Raw genomic sequence first — 19387 nt, forward strand, 5'->3', positions numbered from 1 at the left:
GATATTTTTTTATTTAAAGCACATCAATCCCACAATTTTTCATTTATCTGTCCTTAAACTTGTTTCAATAAACTTACTCAAGTAAAACCAACGCCACACAACATTTGTTCTCTTTTCAAAACAGAAAAATTCAGAAATTACAGAAAAGTCCATTTTAAGTGTTTCTTGACTTTGGTCCTATATTGTTTTGTCTATTAACTGCCCTGCGCCTCGGCAATCATCGAGGCTGCTTTTCCTCATGAGCCAGCTTGTCACCTAAATGGAAAAAAAGATGAACGGATTTGTAAAGAATTGCACATGCTAATTAAACTAATTTTAAAACATGAGCTCGATACATGCACACAAAAAACAATCAACTTACCTGCAGAACTATTGCCCAAGTTTCTTACATGTAGGCCTTGACAAGAGTTTTTATGTTCTGAATTAAAATGCATGGAAGTGATAAAAAAGTTTGTTACTGAAAGTCATGTTGAAAATAGTCAATATCTGTTATCAAATTAAAAGCAGCATTTTTTCCACCGTGGCGATGACTGAAAAGGCCAAACTTTCCAAAATACATTTACATTTATGGGCATCTTGCGCATGTACGGTAGATGACTATTCGCCTGGGAGTCACGCGGACGATCGCTCATTGAAGTTGTAGTCCAGAGCCACATGTCGCTTTGCAAAGGCTTTGTAGAAAGAATACAGATTGGTAGCTATTATGTCCCAAAATCGGCCCCGAGTATGCCCACTTAAGTATTGCAAACACAGTGGGATTGCCGCCGCGCAGTAAAAAATTGTTTATACACGCCGCCATGATGAATTGCAAGAGATTCAACTTGCTACAACTCTAGTTTTTACAGACTACATTCCCTGGAAATTCTTTTCAGATAGTTGATTATGAGAAGACTCCATAATGGCGAAACCCGTTCTTCAATTTTCACGCTAGGCCTAGACTACGCCCGTCGCAAAAGACAGTGAAAATCCAGCATTTTTTTCCAGTCGGAAACGTGATGCATTGCCTTTGGTGAGGGTGCCCAGGAAAATGTAGACTGAGGCGTTTCCTGGCCACTTTCCTCAGGCTCTTACAAACAAATCTACAAGATTTAAATTTATGGGAGGTGCATTTGGCTATCAGAAGTCAATTTTTGACGGGCATTATTTTTTTTATTTGATTCTTTTTTTAATTTATTTTTTGAGGCGAATATACATGTAGTACCGGTGAACAGCCCTGACGCGGCGCGGATTAGCATTTATCCAGAGGGAAAGGAAACTCGTATTTAAGGCAAAGCTGGCTCTCCATGCAACAAAGTGAATGAATATCGAATCAAATGGCTATAAGTTAAAAATGGTACTTTAATTTATCCTAAAGACTGACATTCTGGCCTTGTTAATGTTCGCAATACATATCGCCTATCCAGCTACACGGGCATAATCAATTTTGTGTGACGTCAGGGCTATGCGCGTACGTAATTGGTCAATCGGTGGTACAGTGGCTTGTTCTTACACTGTACCACTGATTATTCAGATGAAGGGCCGTGTTCATAGTTAAACCATCGTACATAATACTTGTGAATTTTTCAAAAATATACACACAATTGAGTTTTGTTTTAGAGTCTATAAAATTTCGTTAAACGACCAAAATTAAATGCTTTGCCAGGAAATCTGCTTTTGTTGGGTGGTTCTGACTGATAGGATTTCTCACTTTCTAGCTTGATTTTTTTGTCCGAACTTGCTGATCCAGATAATTATAAACCGATCCAGAAAATGTCAGCGGCGCTTTCGACAGTCCTGTATATCTCAAATTAAAAGCTTTAAATTTGAAAAATCTCCTTCACACAAGGTGGACGATTAAGTTGTGGATTGTCCGTTCGTAGTCGAAGTTTTGCGATCCGAAACTACGAAAATATTTTTTGTTTTTCATGGGACATACTGTTTTTTGTACGTTGCGTCCACATGTAGAGACGGTACTGCATAATTCCCAATATTAACGCCGACAAACTCCTTGTGTTCATTCCAACGTAGCGCAATAAACTACTTCGTACTTTGGAAACTTAGGACAGCAGAATGGGGGGAAATCCAGAGGATATAATCGGGGCGGTGAAAATTGTAGCAGAGCGGCGCAGGCATACAATTTTCGTCAGGGCGTCCCACAGCGGGCCCTGCATAAAAAAATACTCCAGTTGCCACGAGCGTTTTTTTTTTATTTACCTTGACCAACATTTTCTTGAAAAGAATGTTAATGCTTGATTTTTCTATCTGTGTGTTAGTTGGTTCGATCTGCTGAAGAAACGAATGCCCCAGTAGATTAACTTTGTCATTTTTCATGTACAGAGATGTACTGTACGATGACCCGTCAGGAAAGTGGCATTGGTATTCCTGATGATATCGTACAATCCAGATCATTTCGGGGCGGCAGAGATATCTTTTTCACAAAAGGTGGACCGTTAATCCCATTTCATGAGATTACGTGAATCAGTTGTGCCGAATCAAATCAAGCCAGCACTCTTCGTAAACAGACTGCTTGGTAGTGACAGTAATATCTGCACCACAGGTGCACCGATCGATGTCGAAAGCTCATTAATGCAGGTTAGACAACTCAGTGTAGTTCGTTGTGCATCGTGATCGGATTCTTAACATTGCGATCGTGAATTTAATAGGGGTTTAACGCGTACGCCACGATTTTAAAGACATGCCAACATGCATGTAATTGCAGTGAACGGAATGCAGTGCCCTTGTACAAGCGTTCGGCATTCCCCTTCTTCACGTTCACAGGTCAGTGACACTATTGCGGGTGCGGTTTACTCAATACACGTTTCCGCTGTCGGGCGAACCCTCTTTATTAGTGCGTATATTGAGGACACCCTGCACGGTATATCAGGAAGCGTGTATTGTGTTGACGTGTGTGTGATCAATGTATTGTGCCATCGCGTGAACCTTCACTCTTCCAGTAAGTGGAATTTTAACTGCTACATTGTAGTATGTGTGTGGTTATAAAAGTTTCAAAATGAACTAAAATGTAACGCAAGTCACCGTGAAAATGCCCTGACACAAAAAGTGACCACTCTGCTGTTTCAACCCAGTTGACCTTAGTGATTGAAAATGAACTGTGCATAATTTTTGGCGGAGTTGGAATTGTCATATGAACAGTTCGCTTGGCTTTCAGTATTCACTGTACAATTTCAATTTCAACCTTGTACAGGAGCAACCTTCAAGTGGCTAGTGGAAAATGACTTGGGCTACTGCGCCTATCTGGTGGCTACACTTGTGAATGAGCCCAAATCATCGTCCTTCTTGAGTGTAAACAAGTTTGCATTCAAGGAGTATTTGGAGGCTTTTCCTGAGGGAGTGGAGGCGGTGGAGATGAAAGCGGGAGAGGCCCCACGAAGATCTGGCCGTCTTGCGAGCAAGCCCCGTCCCACTTTCAAGGAAGAGGAACTCACCAACGAAGAACTGATGGAGGCCATGGAGGAATTTGACCCTGCCGATGCTATGGGACCAGGTTAGAACCATGCTCCTTGGACATTTTAAGTGAACATTAAATTTATAAAGCCCCTCTGCATGTTCTGAATGCTATCATTTTGCTTGTTTTATATGTTCCATGCATCCTCAGGTTTTCATTTCATTCAGGCGACAAGGCTTCTGGAGGTGGTGGAGGTACCACTAGTCGCAGACAGCCGCCATCTGCTAGCAGCAAGCCCCCACCCTCCTCCAGTAGAAGACCCCAAACATCCCCCGGATCTGAGAAGTACCTTGGTTGCACAGGCAGACAGGCAAGGTTGGTACAGTTTGGAGAAAAAAAAAGAGTACAACCACTAATGATACATTCATGATGTACAAAAACTAATGTGAATGTGTAGCACTAAAAAATGTCAAAGTGTTGTTCAAAAATGATCCTCATTACAGAGTGTGTTCTGACCGATGAATGGAGGTAGAGTCTCCCAGAAGTGGACCACCACTGGGTCTCCCAGGCAATCTTCAAGCTTTCCCAAAAGGGAAAGCCGGAGATCGACTACAGCAAAGTCAACCGCATGTGGTACGACCCTCCTTTGCCATGCTCCATCTATGGTCAGCCCCCAAACCGGTGTTTTTTTATACTCACCGGCTCTTCCTGTGGATACCTCATCGGCTTTGGGGGATACGGCTGGTCCGTCCGACTGACTCTTGCAGTGATCAAGAACTCCACTCAGCGGGCATGTATCCTCGTGTCCATCAGGTTGTGGACCTTGACGGGTTGTACAACCTGGCAGCTGAGTACCTGGAGTGCTCTCACTGCAAGAAGAAGTTCATTGGCTGGAGCCAGCCTATCCTGGAGCAGCTGGATGTGGGACACCGTGTCCAGTTCCCGGCAATCAAGCAGGCGTGTGACATCAAGGTTGTCCGACTCCTGCACACTAGAGGAGTGGGAAATGGTCCCCACCAGCTGCAGCGAAAACTACAGGAACAACACAGCGAGGCCTGGCTCCAGAGGACAGCCCAGTACCTGTCTGCATGCGACGCATTCATCAAAGCCAGTGAGAGACAGCTCATACAGAAGCCTACCTTTGACCCACCCCCAAAGATGACCCCTGTCCCCACCTACCAGTGGCTGCTGCAGGTCTGTTGCAACGATGTTCTGCAGCACATTGATGAAACCAAGGCAGCCATCACATCCACCTTGGCAGGATCTTAAAAATGGACTCCACCAAGAAGGTGAGAAAAGATTTTGTTTGGCACAGTCATCGATTCAGACACTGACCTGCTGTATTTGTATTTTTTTGTAATGGCAATCTCATGTGGAAACACTTCCACAATATATTTGTGTGTGTTTCTTTAAACTCCAGATCACCAGAAAACAAGCAGGACTCGCATAAGTTGTACCCCTTCTTCCTCCGAGAACTCTCGGCCTGCATCTTCTTGTGGAGTGCCGATGATGTCCAGAAGTTAAGGGAAGCCAAGCGGGTCCAGCTCCTTACAGCCAAGCATCACCAGCCATCTGAGGCAGTGGTCAACAACAGCCTCAGCAAGAGGGAGCTGACCCGCCATTGCAGAAGGATGACACGGGGAGAGGTGACGACCACCCGACTCATATAGGCTCTGCTCACCAACCTTGATGGGAAGCAGGGGTGTGACACCCTGGGAGTGCCACTTTTTGACTCGGCCTGCATGTGGGAGATCTGGTCATCCCAGAAACAGCACATCTCCTGTATTCAAGCCCCCCCCCGGTGTGCAGCTTTACACCCAGACTGGGGAGAGAGTTGTGGGTTACCCTACCATTCTACATATGTTCTTGTGGGTTGACGTTATTGGAGTCATTCCATCTGCATCTCAGCAACTTCATTCCTGGTAAGACACCAGTAATCTTGCATGTCATTATTGCAGTAACACTCCTTGGTCAGCAGTTCTTCGAGTGTGTTGTCTTTCATTTGTTATTGCAGAGACGCAAGCAAACGACGTGCACTTCCAGGCGTACCTGATGGAGGGGCTGGCGCAGTGGAATGCAGATCGTGCTGCAGAGGCCATAAACACCAAGGCACTCTGGCCATCTGCAATATTATGTGGATCAACTGGGGCAGCGTGTGCTCGGCAAGAGAATCAACCCAACACACACCACACCCCAGAAGTACACTGGTAGGGTATATCTTTGTTTTCACAGAAATGACTGAGCAGAGACTAAGTGGCCAAACAGATTCTACTAATACGGTGCATGTTAATTCTTACGTTTATATTTTGAACCATTTTTTCATGACCTGAAGAGCTCTTCGGGGTTAGTACTTGTACCAACGACCAATAAAGTGCTCGATGCATACATCCCTGATGATACTGGGGGTGACGAAGAGGACGAGGACGACTACCAGGAGGAGGAGACGGAGCTTGACCACACCATCCCCCAAGTCCATCACAGATGTTCCTGAAGCTCCCTCAATAGCCAAGCGATAAGCGTAAGTGAAATACAATGTACAAAGCAAACATACTGGTATTCTCTGCTAAGAACTACAATCTTAAATGATACTTTTTCCGTCACATTACAGTCACCTCACCCCCTCGTCTGCAGGCCTTCAAAAGAACACATGTGCCACTGACACGGCCTGGGTCATCATATTCTCCTCCTCCTCTGCCAGAGCCATCCTCTACATATAGCCCCACCAGTCCTCCAAGACACACCGATCCTTGCCGAACTAAGCCTGCCACGCTGTCCCGCAGACCGCCCACCCCTCCACCGGCGGACATGCCCCCTTTGTCTCCTATCCCTGACCCACCAGTCCTACAAGAGCAACTGGGCGTACCACCCCAGCCTACCCTTGATGATCCTGATGATGAAAAAGTAAGTAGCAAAGTTTCAAACCAAATATAACAGATGATGAACCGTTGCACTTTGTTCAGGTTTGAATGCTTCTAACTTACATACTTATGCTTATGTACTGCAGGACGAGACACTTGGACCTGATAGCATGCCCGGCTACGAGAGAGTGGAGGCTCTTGCAAGTTATTTGGACCATTTTTGTCAAGACAGGGGAGTAATCACAAACCAACAGGGCAACAGAATTATCGAGCTGTGGAATGCTCTACACCGTTCGGATAAGACTGTGAGGGTACCTCCCCATCATCAGCAAAAATTTACCAAGGGTAGGTTCAAGCATTTCAGGGGAATGACAGTGATTCCTGGCAATGACGGCACTTGTCGGTAAGTGAAAATTTCATATCACTTCCCCCCCCCCCAAAAGAAAAATCACTGATCTTTTCCTTGGCACACTGCCGATCATTGATTATTATTTTACAGGTGATTCTTGGGGGAAAATACTGGCCCAGCTGTACCTGGCCTGATGCCAACAGGTACACGGAGTGCATCATTGACAAGCTGTGCTCTAATGTACCCTGGCCAGGTTCGACATCGGGGCCACAGCATTCAGGGATGGTCACTCATCATGACAGCCTACAAGAACATCCGTGACAAAGTGCTGTCCTCCTCACCAGGCACACTCAGCTCCAGCTGATGGAGATCAACCAGAGGTCTCTCATTCAGTGGTAAATATTTATCTTCATTGCTGTGGATGCAGTGTGCTTTTTTGAACTTGTAACTTGATTGTTTTGTCTGTCTTGCATTTGATAACATTTACAGGTTCAATGCTAAATCAAAAAAAAGGAGAGGCAAGTCCTAAAGATAGGCACCTCGATGCCGCGGCCTCCAATGACCACTTCAGGGCCCCTCCCTGAGGCTGTGCAGAGACCTCCAACACTGACTGCACCTGGTGAGCGCCGTCCCTTCCAATACAGGGTTCCGGAGGTCACCGCAGGGAAGGGAACCCTGAAGGCGACGAGGACAACGCCAACGCCCCGGCCAGTCCCAACTCCAATGCCCGTGGCTGGGCTTTGGCCACCCTCGACCCAACCAACCCCACCTATCACTGTCGTCCTCCCAGCTGAGCTGCTTCATCATCAAGGCCTCCATCCAATTGCCCCTCATCCCGCAGACCAGCAGGTAGCAGCTGACGGCAAAGTCCCAAGAAGTACAGCATGCTACAGGCGCCATGCTACTGAGGAGGCTGCTGCTGGAGCTCCTAAGAAGAAATTCAACCCGCGGACGAGGATCTCCAACTGCAGTCAGTGTGGGCAACCGAGGGATCCAGCAAGCCACACACAGTATTATAGAAGCTGGTACTGTGCTAACATGGCAGAGGAAACCTTCGAGGAGTGGAGGGCAAGGATGGAAGCAAGAAGAAAGGAGCATCGTTGGCCGAAGGAGAAAGGACAGTGGTAGTCGTGGTGGCTGGAGTGGTTGTTGAGGACCATGCGGGTGGTTCCACCAACCAAAAAAAAAAAATTTGTTTTTAATGCTGCCGAATTCAAAGCAAAGATAGACACATTCGTATGATGTGTGCACAAACAATGTGGAATAAAAACTCATCAACATTTATACGCATTAAAATATTGGAACAAACAGGAAGTTTTTGCCTTAGATTTGATGGTCCCAAGCCCTTACTCAAAGCAGAGGGAAACCATTATCTGAAAAGGTAAACCAAAAGGTAAGAACCTCCAAGGTATAAATATTGTCATTTAGGACTTGATGAATTGGGAAGTTTAAATGCTGAAGGATACAAATATCATCCAGTTGCTTTGCTAAGATTTTTTTGAAAGTTTCAGGACAGTGACAAAAAAGGATAGTTCTTTTGACAAATTCTTATGTTTTCAGGCACTCAGCTTTATTTCCCACATGTGGTGAGAGTCTTATTATGGCGATTGCCAAATAAGACAAGCTTATGGGCCTTTCTCACAAGGGATGCATTGCAACAAAATCTTAAAGGAAAACTGTTAATTCTAGATACATGTATGAACCCATCATTATCATGAGGGCAAGCTTAGTTCTTTGCTGCATACACATAATGCCTCTCTTTTGAAGTTTATTTGAAAAGCTATCAGTAATGCTTAATGTGGATGACAATTTAAAACGATTCCATCAAGCAAAAGAAAACTGATTACCTTATTGGCCAAATTATTCGTAGCTTTAATATCGGCTCTCAAAATGAGATACCCATTCATGGGTTATATCCCATGCAATAATTTTGAATGGATACAAACTCTTGATATGTCATTTTTATTTGGAATGAAACATGTCAATGGATTTACATTCTAATATGCATTAATAAACAGAAATGTCAGTTAAACAAGCTGGAAATTTAAGGGTGGAGCATTTGGCTGTGGCTGACCTTAACATCAGTATCATTTTCCATGAACTTGAGGTTTCTCCGAAGCACACAAAAGGGGTAATGAATCTGGTACAAAAAAAATGCTAGAGAACAGTAGCCTATGAAACCTCTCTAAATGCCACGGTGCTTCTTGTAATCACTATCATGCTTGACTGCACACGACTCCCTGTCCAAGCTGAATAAAGAGACAAAAAACAACAGGAGGCAAATCAGAAATCCTGTTTTGGGTGGGGGTGGCAAAACTGAACAATCAACAATTGATGCCACCAATCAAAAATTTTATTTAAAAGCACTGACTTCCATTTGTTTTGGCTCATTAGTTTTTGCACTTGCACTTGTGTCTTTTTCTACCTCCTTTCTGGGCAAGTAAATACGTGTACAATCAAATACATGAAAACTCATAACAGTTGTGTACCCAAATGAACTTCAGTTTCCATGGTTTTCAAGTGCTTTCAATTTCTTTCATATCAGAGTATGTGAATTGTTTTGTCTAAAATAAATCCCTAGTCTGTGAAGAATGTGAATAAAGTTTGACAGTTTCCCATTCTTTGGTGAACCTGATAAATTTGCGTCCAAAAAAACATCTTTTCACTAATCTTCTCATTTGGTAGCTTTGCTAGTTCGCTTCATAAAAATGCAGTCGATAATGATGTGAGCACAGTCAACTGACATCACAGAGAACACTGCTAAAACAAATACAAGGAAATATTTCAAGAATCCACATTTCTTAATAGATGCTTTGCTATGTTTTTCCCAATTTTTTGTTATAATATAGTCATGCAGTAAACAAAGTAATATGCTGGATCTTACAAGAGTTGACTGTACTTTCTCCGAAAAATCTTGACTCTCTGCCATTTTAAATGGTTTTGAACAAAACAAACCTAAGGTCTTGAGAATTGCAATTTCCAAGCTCCTCTAAAACAATGAAGTTTTAGGATGTCAATAGAGTCCTCCATGACTTCATACACATTGCATCCATCACATTTGCAGATGCATTCTCTGAAAAGTGCACTCCTTACCTCTTTACCAATGGTTTTCCCTCTGCTTTTGTATAAGGGCTTGGGACCTTCAAATCCAAGGCAAAATGATACCAACAGAGTTTATTTTCAGAACTGACAGCGAGTGAAAACTGTTTTGGGTCACTAATTAGTGCCAAACCTGTGCTCGACCAGCACTTTAGTAAGATCACGACTTTTCCATTCATACTCTATTTTTATTATTGCATGTGGATTTGGCAGCATTACAAACCATGTCTTTAACCATGAGCTGAAGTTGATGGATAATTTCCGCCTTGCTATCCGGGAATTATTTTCCTACAACCTTGTTACTTTAGTTGCAGGGGTACACAACCCTCATCCCCTCTCCTACATGCACTTCCACCTGAAAAAAATTACTTCTCAGCATAAACAGTACATTAAAACATAAGAGAACTCATTACATAGTGTAGTTGCTCTTGCTCTAAGGGTAAGTTTAACATTTGGCTTGTTTGTAACCATCTTTCATTAACTCAAGTTTACACATAAATGGTTTTACGAGTAACAAGGATTTCCCATTTATTTTACCTTCAAAAAATGTGCTGGAATTGTTGAACTGTTGTTGAACAAAATATTCAGTTGTTTTCAGACATTGTCAAATAAAGAAAAGCTGAAAGATAAAAAAATTCAAAGGCCCTGGCCTATGCACACATGCAACAAATTCCCTCCCCCCCATGAAAATTATGTATGGAACAGACAAAAGTTGAACAAAACATTCGGTTGTGTTGATATATTGTACAAAAAAAGCAAGGGGAAAAATAAAGAAAACAAATCTTAGCCAAGTATCACAAGGAGTAACAAAAAACTAACATGTCATTTTATCACAAAACGAACCATTTGTGAACAGAACATCACTCCAAGGCCCAAAAGCATAACAATCAATTGCATCTGTTCCTTCAATGTCAGCATGGTATGCTAATGAAGGCCCAAATTCCAAAAGAGCAAAAGAAATCAATTCCTAAGTAGGCCCTGCGGAAGGAAAAAAGGAAAACAATTCTAAGTGGAATCTCACAAGCAGTAGGCCCAAGAAAAAATTTCATATTATTAACTAAACAGACGTTTATCATCCAGAACAAGAACTCCAACTTCCAAGGCTCAAAAGAATAAAAAAGAATTTTTTAAAATTCCTTCAACATCTGCATGTTGGCCCAAAAACCCAAAAGTAGGCCCTGCGGGGGGGGAATTCTAAGTGTAATTTCACAAGAAGTAAGAACCATTTTCATGATTGTCAGTTTATTAACAAAACTGATGTTCCAAGGCCCAATAAAAAATCAATTCCTTCGACATCAGCATGGTCTGTCATAGCCTCACTAGTGTGGCACAGACTCTCACTCCCGCTCCATCCTTAGCCACACATCTGTATGCGCAGTTTCGTGTCAGCGTTCTAAACATTTTCGCCGTACCTACTGATCATCGTGGGCGCAATTTCTTTTGCACACAGAGATGATCCTTTGCCTCTCCGCTCTCTTAGCGCCATTTATTGAATGATATCTTGACATGGAGCAGCCATCATATCTAATACACGCACTGAGCGATAAGATACATGTACCAATGGGCTCTTCCAAAACTTTGGCAGCAGTTTAGATGTTTTGACATGGAACAGCCGTCGAGACGATGAGGGGTCAAATGATGTAATGTTCAACGTCCTTATTTTAAAGATGGCGACTGTGAGAGCGAGTATGTGAGGTTGAATGGGTGAAGGCAAAATGACTGGAAAATACCAGAATGTGAGTGAAATTGTTCAATAAATGGCGCTAAGAAAGCAGACAGGCTAAGAATCATCTCTATGTGCTGGCCGACACGAAATTGCATATACGGATGTGTGGCTAAGGATGGAGTGGGAGTGGGAGTCCGTGCCACACTAGTGGGGCTAGGTCTATCATGTTTGTGAACGTAGTGGCCCTAATTCCGAAAGGACCCCAAAACAATTAGCAAGGGTCACTTGCCTACAAACTCACATTTGGTAATTTTTCCAACATCTTTAAGCATTGAATTAGATTCAATCTAACGGCCTCGATCTCAATGTCGCCATCTTTAAAATAAGGTTGTTGAACATTACGTAACTTGACCCCTTATCTTCTCGACGGCTGTTCCATGTCAAAACATCTAAACTTCTGCCAAAGTTTTGGAAGAGCCCATTGGTACATGTATCTTATCGCTCAGACCATGTACATGTATTATATGTCTCGACATGGAACAGCTGTCGAGAAAATAAGGGGTCAAGTGACATAATGTACAATGACCTTATTTTAAAAATGGCGACTGTGAGAGCGAGCCTGTTAGATTGAATGGATAAAGGCAAAAAGACTGGAAAATACCTGAATAACGTCAGAAAGCGGAAAGGTCAAGGAAAGGATCATGTCCGCGTGCAAAAGAAATTGCGCCCACGATACGTGGGTGCACCGAAAATGTTCAGTCCACCGACACGAAATTGCACATACGGATGTGTGGCTAAGGATGGATCGAGAGTGAAAGTCCGTGCCACACTAGTGGGGCTAATCGATCGAATCCAAGGCAGACATGTTCACTTCACATCTATCAACAATCAAGTATAATGTCTATTCGTTCAACGTAGGGTGGGCCACATTCCAGAGCTCAGAGAGCCCCATTTCCGACAGACAAAAACACACATTCCCGATGTCATTTGGGCCACACAATCTGACAAGAAACATTTCCAAACCTTCAGTCTGAAAAGCCACCACGTCTCTGCGAAAATCGCCGGCCGGATAGCCCAGGTTTCATCGAGGAAAATCGGGCGACAACGCGCGGACGGAGGGCCGCCATTTTTACGCACAGAAACATAGCCTGTTTTCCAATACTCAATTCGGCTCCGTCGCAGCCTTCACCTGTTTTATAACTAGCTGACTTTGAAGCCGAAGCCCAGTAATGAGTCTAATAGTGCCACAGAACATCAAATAAGATGCGAGAGAGCCAGAAATTCCAGTAATCCCATTTAATTGAAACGATTCAGGCCCACAATAGGGGATTGGTTTTGGGAACCATGTGGGAACGAAGCCACAGATGGAGCCCAAGTCGAATATTGGAAAAGGGCCATGGACTGCCCAAGCACATCCACGTACCCATTCGCTCACACAGTAGTCGGCCGCGGTAAAGTAGAACGGCCCCGAAATTATAAACAGAGAAGGAGGTTATGGTGCGCCAATCGTAACCATATAACCATGTACAAAATGTACATGTGCAAATAACCATGTGCAAAAAGCGGTGGTTCCAATTGTTCCAATTTTGGGAATGGCAGTTTGTGATTGGTCGAAGTGGTTCCAATTCTTGTTCCAATTCTTACTCAAAGGTCGGGGGAAATTAGGCGCAAGCCCCGGCCGCAAGTTTCCCTTTTTCGGGCAGAAGTTACATGAATTCCTATCGCGTTGCACACATGTTCACTTCGCTTCCATTCGTTCAACGTAGAGTGGGCCAAATTCCGGACAGCACAATCTTCAGCGGACAAAAAAGATACATTTCCCGGGTCGTTTTATCCAGAAAAGAGACAAGAAACATTTGAAAACTTTCAGTCTGAAAAGCCACCACGTATCTGCAAAAATCACCGGCCAAATAGCCCTACTTTCCTGGTTAAAAATCGGGCGACAACGCGCGGACGGCGGGCCGCCACGTTAACGCACTGAAGGGTGCAGACCACTAATTATAGTGAGAATTTCTGGCCAGCTCATTAGCATTAAAAGTGCCGCCCTCCCCAGTATCTTTTGAAAAAGGAGATTGTTTGGTCTCCAAAATGGTGAGATTGTGTAAATCCTTGCAAGGATCAACTCCCTGGGTCTTTGAGCTTTCATATGAGAGCAGAATGACTAAAAACTACGGTTGAAAAATGGTGCCCGAGAAAGTTGATGGTTGCCACTTGAAAAACAGCTGCAATCAGACTTCGGGAAAAATCACTTTTTCGGTGGTGATTTTGTTTTGTAGGAATAAATAAAAATGTAATTGATTAACGCACAAAAAATTGAAAAGAAATTAAAAGATAAGTGACCAGACAAGAATTTCATTTGAGTTTCAGAAATCTCAGGGATGTTGGCCTGCATGAAGTTGGGGCTTGAATTAGTGGACTGTACCCTGAAACAGACTGCCCAAGCACATCCAGATCCATTCGCTGCTCACTCGTCCCATCGGCCACGAAATTTAACAGGGAGAAGGAGATTATAGAGCGCCAATCGTACAAAACAGCATGTGCAAAAAGCGGTGGTTCCAATTGTTCCAATTTTGGGAATGGCGGTTTGTGATTGGTCGAAATGTTCCAATTCTTACTCGAAGATTGAGAATTGGAACCAGAATTGGAACCTTTCGACCAATCACAAACCGCCATTCCCAAAATTGGAACAATTGGAACCACCACTTTTTGCACATGCTTATTTGTCGAACGGCGCTCCATAACCTCCTTCTCCGTGTATAATTTCGGTAACGGTCTACTCCACCAACTACTGTGTAAGCGAATGGGTAAGTGGATGTGCTTGGGCAGTGCATGTTTCTGTGTGTGAAAATGGCTGCCCGACGTCCGCGCGTTGTGGCCTTTATGTGGCCTGTTTTTCCGCGATGAAACCTGGGCTATTTTGCCGTTGATTTTCGGAGGGACGTGGTGGTTTTTCAGATTGAAGGTTTGGAAATGTTTCTCGTCGTTTTTTGTGGCCCAAATGACGCCTGGAATGTGTGTTTTTGTCTGTCAAAAATGGGCCTGTCCGGAATCTGGCCCACCCTACGTTGAACGAACGAATGCGAAGTGAACATGTTTGCCTTGGATGTGACGGGAGTTCATGTAACTTCTGCCCGAAAAAGGGTACCTTAGGGGCGGGGAATTTCATAAAGACGTTCGAAAAATTACCAAATGTGAAGTTGTAGGCGAGTGACCCTTCCTATTTTTTGGGGGGGGGTCCTTTCTGAATTAGGGCCACTACGTTCACAGACCATGCTGTATGGTGAAGGAATTGAAAGATTTTTTTATTGGGCGTTGTAAAGTCTGTTTTGTTAATAAAGCGACACTGGTTGTTACTTCTTATGAAATTAGACTTTGTTTTTTTCCCTTTTTGGAGTTTGGGACAACATGCTGACGTTGAAGGAATGGGAAAAATTTTTTTTTTGAACCTTGGAGTTCTTGTTCTTAGGCCTAGGCCTACTTCTTTTGAGATGCGACTTGGAATTGTCTTCCTTTTATTTCCCCTCCTTTTTTTTCAGGGCCTACTTAAGAATTGATGTCTTCGGCCGTTTGGAGTTTGGGTTTACGTTTGCTCGACATGCTGACATTAAAGGAATGGATGCAATTTATTCTTTTTCTTTTTGGCCTTTGTTTTGAGTAATGTTCTGCTCAGAAATGGTCCATTTTGGGAAAAAATGACATGTTAGTTTTTTGTTAGTCCTGGCATACTTGGAATTTTTTTTTAATTTGTTATTGCTTTCTTTTGGTACAATCTATCAACCCAACTGAATGATTTCTTCAACTTTTGTCTGTTCCATACAGAATTTGTCTGTGGGGTCGGGGATAAATTTGTCGCATGTGTGCATAGTCAATGTCCTTCCTTTGAATTTGTTGTGTTTTTTTCTTATCTGTTCTGTATTTGACAATGTCTGAAAGCAATTGAATATTTTGTTCAACAGTTGGAATTTTTTGCACCTCTTTTGAAGGTAGAATAAATTGGAAATCCTTGTTACTTAGGACATGCTTTTTGTGTAAAATGTAGTAAAAATGAGAAATGGTTACAAACAAGCCAAACTTGAAACTTACTGTTGGAGCAAGAGCAACTACACTATATAATGAGTTCTTGTATGTTTAAGTACTGTTCATACTGAGAAGTCTGTGTTTTTGTTTTTTTTTCAGGTGGATTACATGGAGAGTTGCTTAGGGTTGTGTACAACTGCGACGAAAGTAACAAGGTCTGATGGCAAGGCGGAAATTATCCATCATGTTTGAGTCGTGGAAGAAGACATGGTTTTTAATGCTGCCAAATCCATGTGCAATGATAAAAACAAAGTATGAATGGAAAAATCATGTGATCTTTCTACAGTGCTGGTTGATCACAAGTTTGGCACTGATTTTTAACCCAAAAGTCTTTGCTCACGGTCAGCTCTGAGAGAATACTCTGTTTGTATCTTTTTGCCTGGATTTGAAGGTCCCAAGCCCTTAGACAAAAGCAGAGGGAAAACCATTGCTGCAGAGGTAAGGAGTGCAGTTTTTTGTTCAGCGAATGCATCTGCAAATGTGATGGATTGAATGTGTATGAAGTCATGGGGGAATCTATTGACATCATAAAATTCCAGTGTTTGTACAAAGGGTCTAGGTAAAAGCAACTCCCAAGACCTTTTTTTTTTCAAAACCATTCAAAAAGAGCCAAGAGTCTCCAATTTTTGAGAAAGTATTGTCAACTCTTGTAAGATTCAACATATTACTCTACTGCTCAATTGTAATAAAGAAATTGGGAAGAATAGAGCAAAGCTGCCAGTAACGAATGGGAATTCTTGAAAGATCTCCCAGTGTTATGTTTTAGCAGTGTTTTCTTTGATGTCAGTTGACTGTACTCACATCATTATCAACCAATTTTTTTAGCTACTAAAGGAAAAGATTGTTGAAAAGATGGATGGTTTATTTGGGCACCAATTTATCAGGTTTACCAAAGAAAGGGAAATTGTCAACTTTTATTCACATTCTCCACAGACTATGGCTGTATTTCGGACAAGGCAATTCACACACTCTCATATGAAATAATCGAAAGCACTTGAAAACCATGGAAACTGCAGTTCATTTGGGTACACAACGGTTCTGAGTTTTCATGTATTTGATTGTACATATATTTACTCGCCCAGAAAGGAGGTAGAAAAAGACACAAGTGCAAGTGCTAAAATTTATGACCACAAATAAAAGTAAGTCAGTGCTTATAAATGAAATATGTCATGTTGGCATGTATTGCTGATTGTTCAGTTTTGCCACCCCCACCCAACACAGGATTTCTGATTTGCCTCCTGTTGTTTTTTGTCTCTTTATTCAGCTTGGACAGGGAGTCGTGTGCAGTCAAGCATGATAGTGATTACAAGAAGCACTATGGCATTTAGAGAGGTTTCATAGCCTACCAGTTTTTTGTACCAGCTTCATTACCCCCGTTGTGCGCTTTGGAGAAATCTAATTTCATGAAAAATAACGCCTCTGTTTAAGGTCAGCCACAGCCAAATGATGCGCCCTTCAATTTCCGGCATTTTTTAACAGACATTTTAGTGTATTAATTGACGTAGGAATATAAATCCATTGAATTGTTTCATTCTAAATAGAAATAGCTTATGGAGAGTTTGTATTCATTACAAATGATTGCATGGTATATAGCCCATGAATGGGTATCTCATTTTGAGAGCAGATATTTTAGCAAGCTATGACAAATTTGGTCATTAAGTTAATAATATTTCTTTGCTTGTTTTCTTTTGCTTTGCAGAATACTGGTTCATTGTCATCAACATTAAGCATTCCGGATAGCTTTTCAAATAAATCTTCCCACGGAAGGCAGTGTGTGTATGCAACAAAGAACTAAGTTTGCCCCTCCTAAATATAAGTTCATATCTATAATGAACAGTTGAGCTTTAAGATTTTGTTCCAATGCATCACTGGTGAGTAAGGCATATTTGGCTAGTCTTTGTTCCATCATCGTATGTGAAAGTGACCACATGTGGGAAATAAAGCTGAGTGCCTGAAAACATAACAATTATTCCCAAGAATGCTTCTTTTTCTGTCATTGTCCTGAAACTTGTTCAAAATTATCAGCAAAGCAACTTGATGATATCAACGCACTCGATTCATAGAGTCCTAACAGACAATATATTTACCTTGGAGGTTCATACCTTTTGGTGTCCCTGTTCAGATAATGGCTTTCCCTCTGCTTTGTGTAAGGGCTTGGGACCTTCAAATCCAAGGCAAAGATGGACATAAAATGAAACTTTCTGTTGTTTAAGTATTTCAATGCGTGTAAATGTTGATTCTGTGTTTTTATCCCCCATCATACAATTGTGTCCATCTTTGCCCTGAATTCGGCAGCATTAAAAACCATTTTTTTTTTTTTTGGGTGGAACCACCAGCACGGCTCCTATCCTCAACAACCACTCCAGCCACCACGACTATCACTGTCCTTCCTCCTTTGGCCGACGGCGCTCCTTTCGTCTTGCTTCCATCCTTGCTCTCCACTCCTCGAAGGTTTCCTCTGCCATGTTAGCACAGTACCAGCTGCCATAATACTGTGTGTGGCTTGCTGGATCCCTCGGTTGCCCACACTGACTGCAGTTGGAGATCCTCGTCCGCGGGTTGAATTTCTTCTTAGGAGCTCCAGCAGCAGCCTCCTCAGTAGCATGGCGCCTGTAGCATGCTGTACTTCTTGGGACTTTGGCATTGCCGTCAGCTGCTACCTGCTGGTCTGCGGGATGCGGGGTAATCGGATGGAGGCCTAGATCTTGAATCCGCTCAGCTGGGAGGACGACAGTGATAGGTGGGGTTGGTTGGGTCGAGGGTGGCCGAAGCCCAGCCACGGGCATTGGAGTTGGACTGGCCGGGGCGTTGGTGTTGTCCTCGTCGCCTTCAGGGTTCCCTTCCCTGCAGTGTCCTCCGGAATGCTGTATTGGAAGGGATGGTCCTCACCAGGCACGGTCAATGTTTGAGGTCTCTGCACAGGCTCGGGGAGGGGCCCTGAAGTGGTCATTAGAGGGATGGGCAGCGAGATGCCCATCTCCAGGACCTGCCTCTCCTTTTTTTTTGGAGTTTGCATTGAACCTGTAAATGTTACCACATGCAAGAAAGACAAAACATTCAAGCAACAAGTTCAGAAAGCACACTGCATCTACAGCAATGAAGAGATATATTTACCACTGAATGAGAGACCTCTGGTTGATCTCCATCAGCTGGAGCTAAGTGTGCCTAGTGAGGAGGGCATTTGACAGCACCTTGTTCCGGATGTTTCTGTAGGCCGCCATCAACAGGAACCATCTTTGAACGTTGTGACCCCGCTGTCGAACCTGGCCTGGGTACATGGAGCACAACTTGTCAATGATGCACTCCATGTACCTGTTGGCATCAGGCCAGGTCGCTGGGCCTGTATTTTCCCCCAAGAAACATCTGGGAAAAAAAAAAAAAAACGGTGATTGGCAGTGTGCCAAGGGTAAGATAAGTGTTTTTTCCCTTTTTGGGGGGGGGGGAGTGATATTAAATTTTCACTTACCGACGGGTGCTGTCAGTGCCAGGAATCACAGTTATTCCCTTGAAACGCTTGAACCTACCCTTGGTCAATTGTTCCTGATGATGGGGAGGTCGCCTAACAGTCTTATCAGAAATGTGAAGAGCACTCCACAGCTTGATGATTCTGTCGGCCTGTTGGTTCGTTATAACCCCTTTGCCCTGACGAAAATGGACCAGATAGCTTGCAAGGGCCTCCACATTCTCATAGCCCGGCACACTATCTGGTCCAAGTGTCTGGTCCTGCGGTACATAAGCAGAGTATGAAAGTTAGAAGCATTCAAACCTGAACAAAGTGCAACGGTTCATCCTCTGTTATATTTGGCTTGAAACTTTGCTACTTACATTTTCATCATCAGGATCATCAAGGGTAGGCTCCGGCGTTTCGTCCAATTGCTCTGGTAGGACATGTCCACCGGTAGGGGGCATGTCCACCGGTGGAGGGGTGGGCGGTCTCCGGGACAGCGTGGCAG

General features: G+C 43.2%; 3 protein-coding genes and 2 long non-coding RNA genes across 9 annotated transcripts; 3 read left to right on the forward strand and 2 right to left on the reverse strand.

Moving 5' to 3' along the window:
- The first annotated feature begins 2330 nt into the window (after positions 1 to 2330).
- Positions 2331 to 4216, forward strand: LOC110989813 (uncharacterized). Its single transcript, XM_022254451.2, has 4 exons — positions 2331 to 2355; positions 3185 to 3484; positions 3596 to 3760; positions 3889 to 4216. The coding sequence occupies exons 1-4, from the start codon at positions 2331 to 2333 to the stop codon at positions 3915 to 3917; spliced, it is 519 nt and encodes a 172-aa protein (XP_022110143.2). The 3' UTR covers positions 3918 to 4216.
- Positions 4217 to 4348: 132 nt separating this feature from the next.
- On the forward strand, positions 4349 to 7556 carry LOC110989812 (uncharacterized). Of its 4 annotated transcripts, none has more exons than XM_087147008.1 (6): positions 4349 to 4788; positions 4825 to 5307; positions 5400 to 5592; positions 5718 to 5903; positions 5994 to 6286; positions 6390 to 6677. In XM_087147008.1, the coding sequence occupies exons 5-6, from the start codon at positions 6191 to 6193 to the stop codon at positions 6648 to 6650; spliced, it is 357 nt and encodes a 118-aa protein (XP_087003134.1). In that variant the 5' UTR covers positions 4349 to 4788; positions 4825 to 5307; positions 5400 to 5592; positions 5718 to 5903; positions 5994 to 6190; the 3' UTR covers positions 6651 to 6677. The 4 variants fall into 3 exon arrangements, 3 of the variants coding, with proteins under 3 accessions (XP_087003134.1, XP_087003135.1, XP_087003136.1); XR_015427921.1 differs by adding an exon at positions 7082 to 7556 and having other exon boundaries at positions 4349 to 5307; positions 6390 to 6987; XM_087147010.1 differs by having other exon boundaries at positions 6017 to 6286.
- A 700-nt stretch (positions 7557 to 8256) lies between these two features.
- LOC147796431 (uncharacterized) lies at positions 8257 to 12383 on the reverse strand. The gene is made up of 3 exons (XR_015427922.1): positions 10535 to 12383; positions 9686 to 9732; positions 8257 to 8841 (listed from the first exon to the last, which is right to left on the reverse strand). It is a non-coding gene; the product is annotated as an uncharacterized LOC147796431 (long non-coding RNA).
- Positions 12384 to 14190: 1807 nt separating this feature from the next.
- Positions 14191 to 17278, forward strand: LOC110989818 (uncharacterized). 2 transcript variants are annotated; one of them, XR_015428010.1, is made up of 4 exons: positions 14191 to 14319; positions 14894 to 15872; positions 16699 to 16862; positions 17134 to 17278. It is a non-coding gene; the product is annotated as an uncharacterized LOC110989818 (long non-coding RNA). The 2 variants fall into 2 exon arrangements; XR_015428011.1 differs by having other exon boundaries at positions 15534 to 15872.
- A 1037-nt stretch (positions 17279 to 18315) lies between these two features.
- On the reverse strand, positions 18316 to 19371 carry LOC147796432 (uncharacterized). The gene is made up of 4 exons (XM_087147308.1): positions 19260 to 19371; positions 18901 to 19157; positions 18549 to 18797; positions 18316 to 18455 (listed from the first exon to the last, which is right to left on the reverse strand). The coding sequence occupies exons 1-3, from the start codon at positions 19341 to 19343 to the stop codon at positions 18590 to 18592; spliced, it is 549 nt and encodes a 182-aa protein (XP_087003434.1). The 5' UTR covers positions 19344 to 19371; the 3' UTR covers positions 18316 to 18455; positions 18549 to 18589.
- Between the last annotated feature and the right edge of the window lie 16 nt (positions 19372 to 19387).

This window comes from Acanthaster planci, linkage group LG16 (assembly GCF_054643075.1).
Source record: "Acanthaster planci isolate LZ-2023a linkage group LG16, COTS_SCS, whole genome shotgun sequence".
In the NCBI taxonomy this organism is placed as follows: Eukaryota; Metazoa; Echinodermata; class Asteroidea; order Valvatida; family Acanthasteridae; genus Acanthaster; species Acanthaster planci.

Coding starts and splice junctions, on each gene's coding strand:
- LOC110989812 (XM_087147008.1), top strand. CDS start 6,191: ATGCCCCCTTTGTCTCCTATCCCTGACCCACCAGTCCTACAAGAGCAA. Junction 6,287..6,389: donor ATGATCCTGATGATGAAAAA/GTAAGTAGCAAA, acceptor TATGTACTGCAG/GACGAGACACTTGGACCTGA.
- LOC110989813 (XM_022254451.2), top strand. CDS start 2,331: ATGACCCGTCAGGAAAGTGGCATTG. Junction 3,485..3,595: donor TGCCGATGCTATGGGACCAG/GTTAGAACCATG, acceptor ATGCATCCTCAG/GTTTTCATTTCATTCAGGCG. Junction 3,761..3,888: donor TGCACAGGCAGACAGGCAAG/GTTGGTACAGTT, acceptor TCCTCATTACAG/AGTGTGTTCTGACCGATGAA.
- LOC147796432 (XM_087147308.1), bottom strand. CDS start 19,343: ATGCCCCCTACCGGTGGACATGTCCTACCAGAGCAATTGGACGAAACG. Junction 19,158..19,259: donor ATGATCCTGATGATGAAAAT/GTAAGTAGCAAA, acceptor TATGTACCGCAG/GACCAGACACTTGGACCAGA. Junction 18,798..18,900: donor GGCACTGACAGCACCCGTCG/GTAAGTGAAAAT, acceptor TTTTTTTCCCAG/ATGTTTCTTGGGGGAAAATA.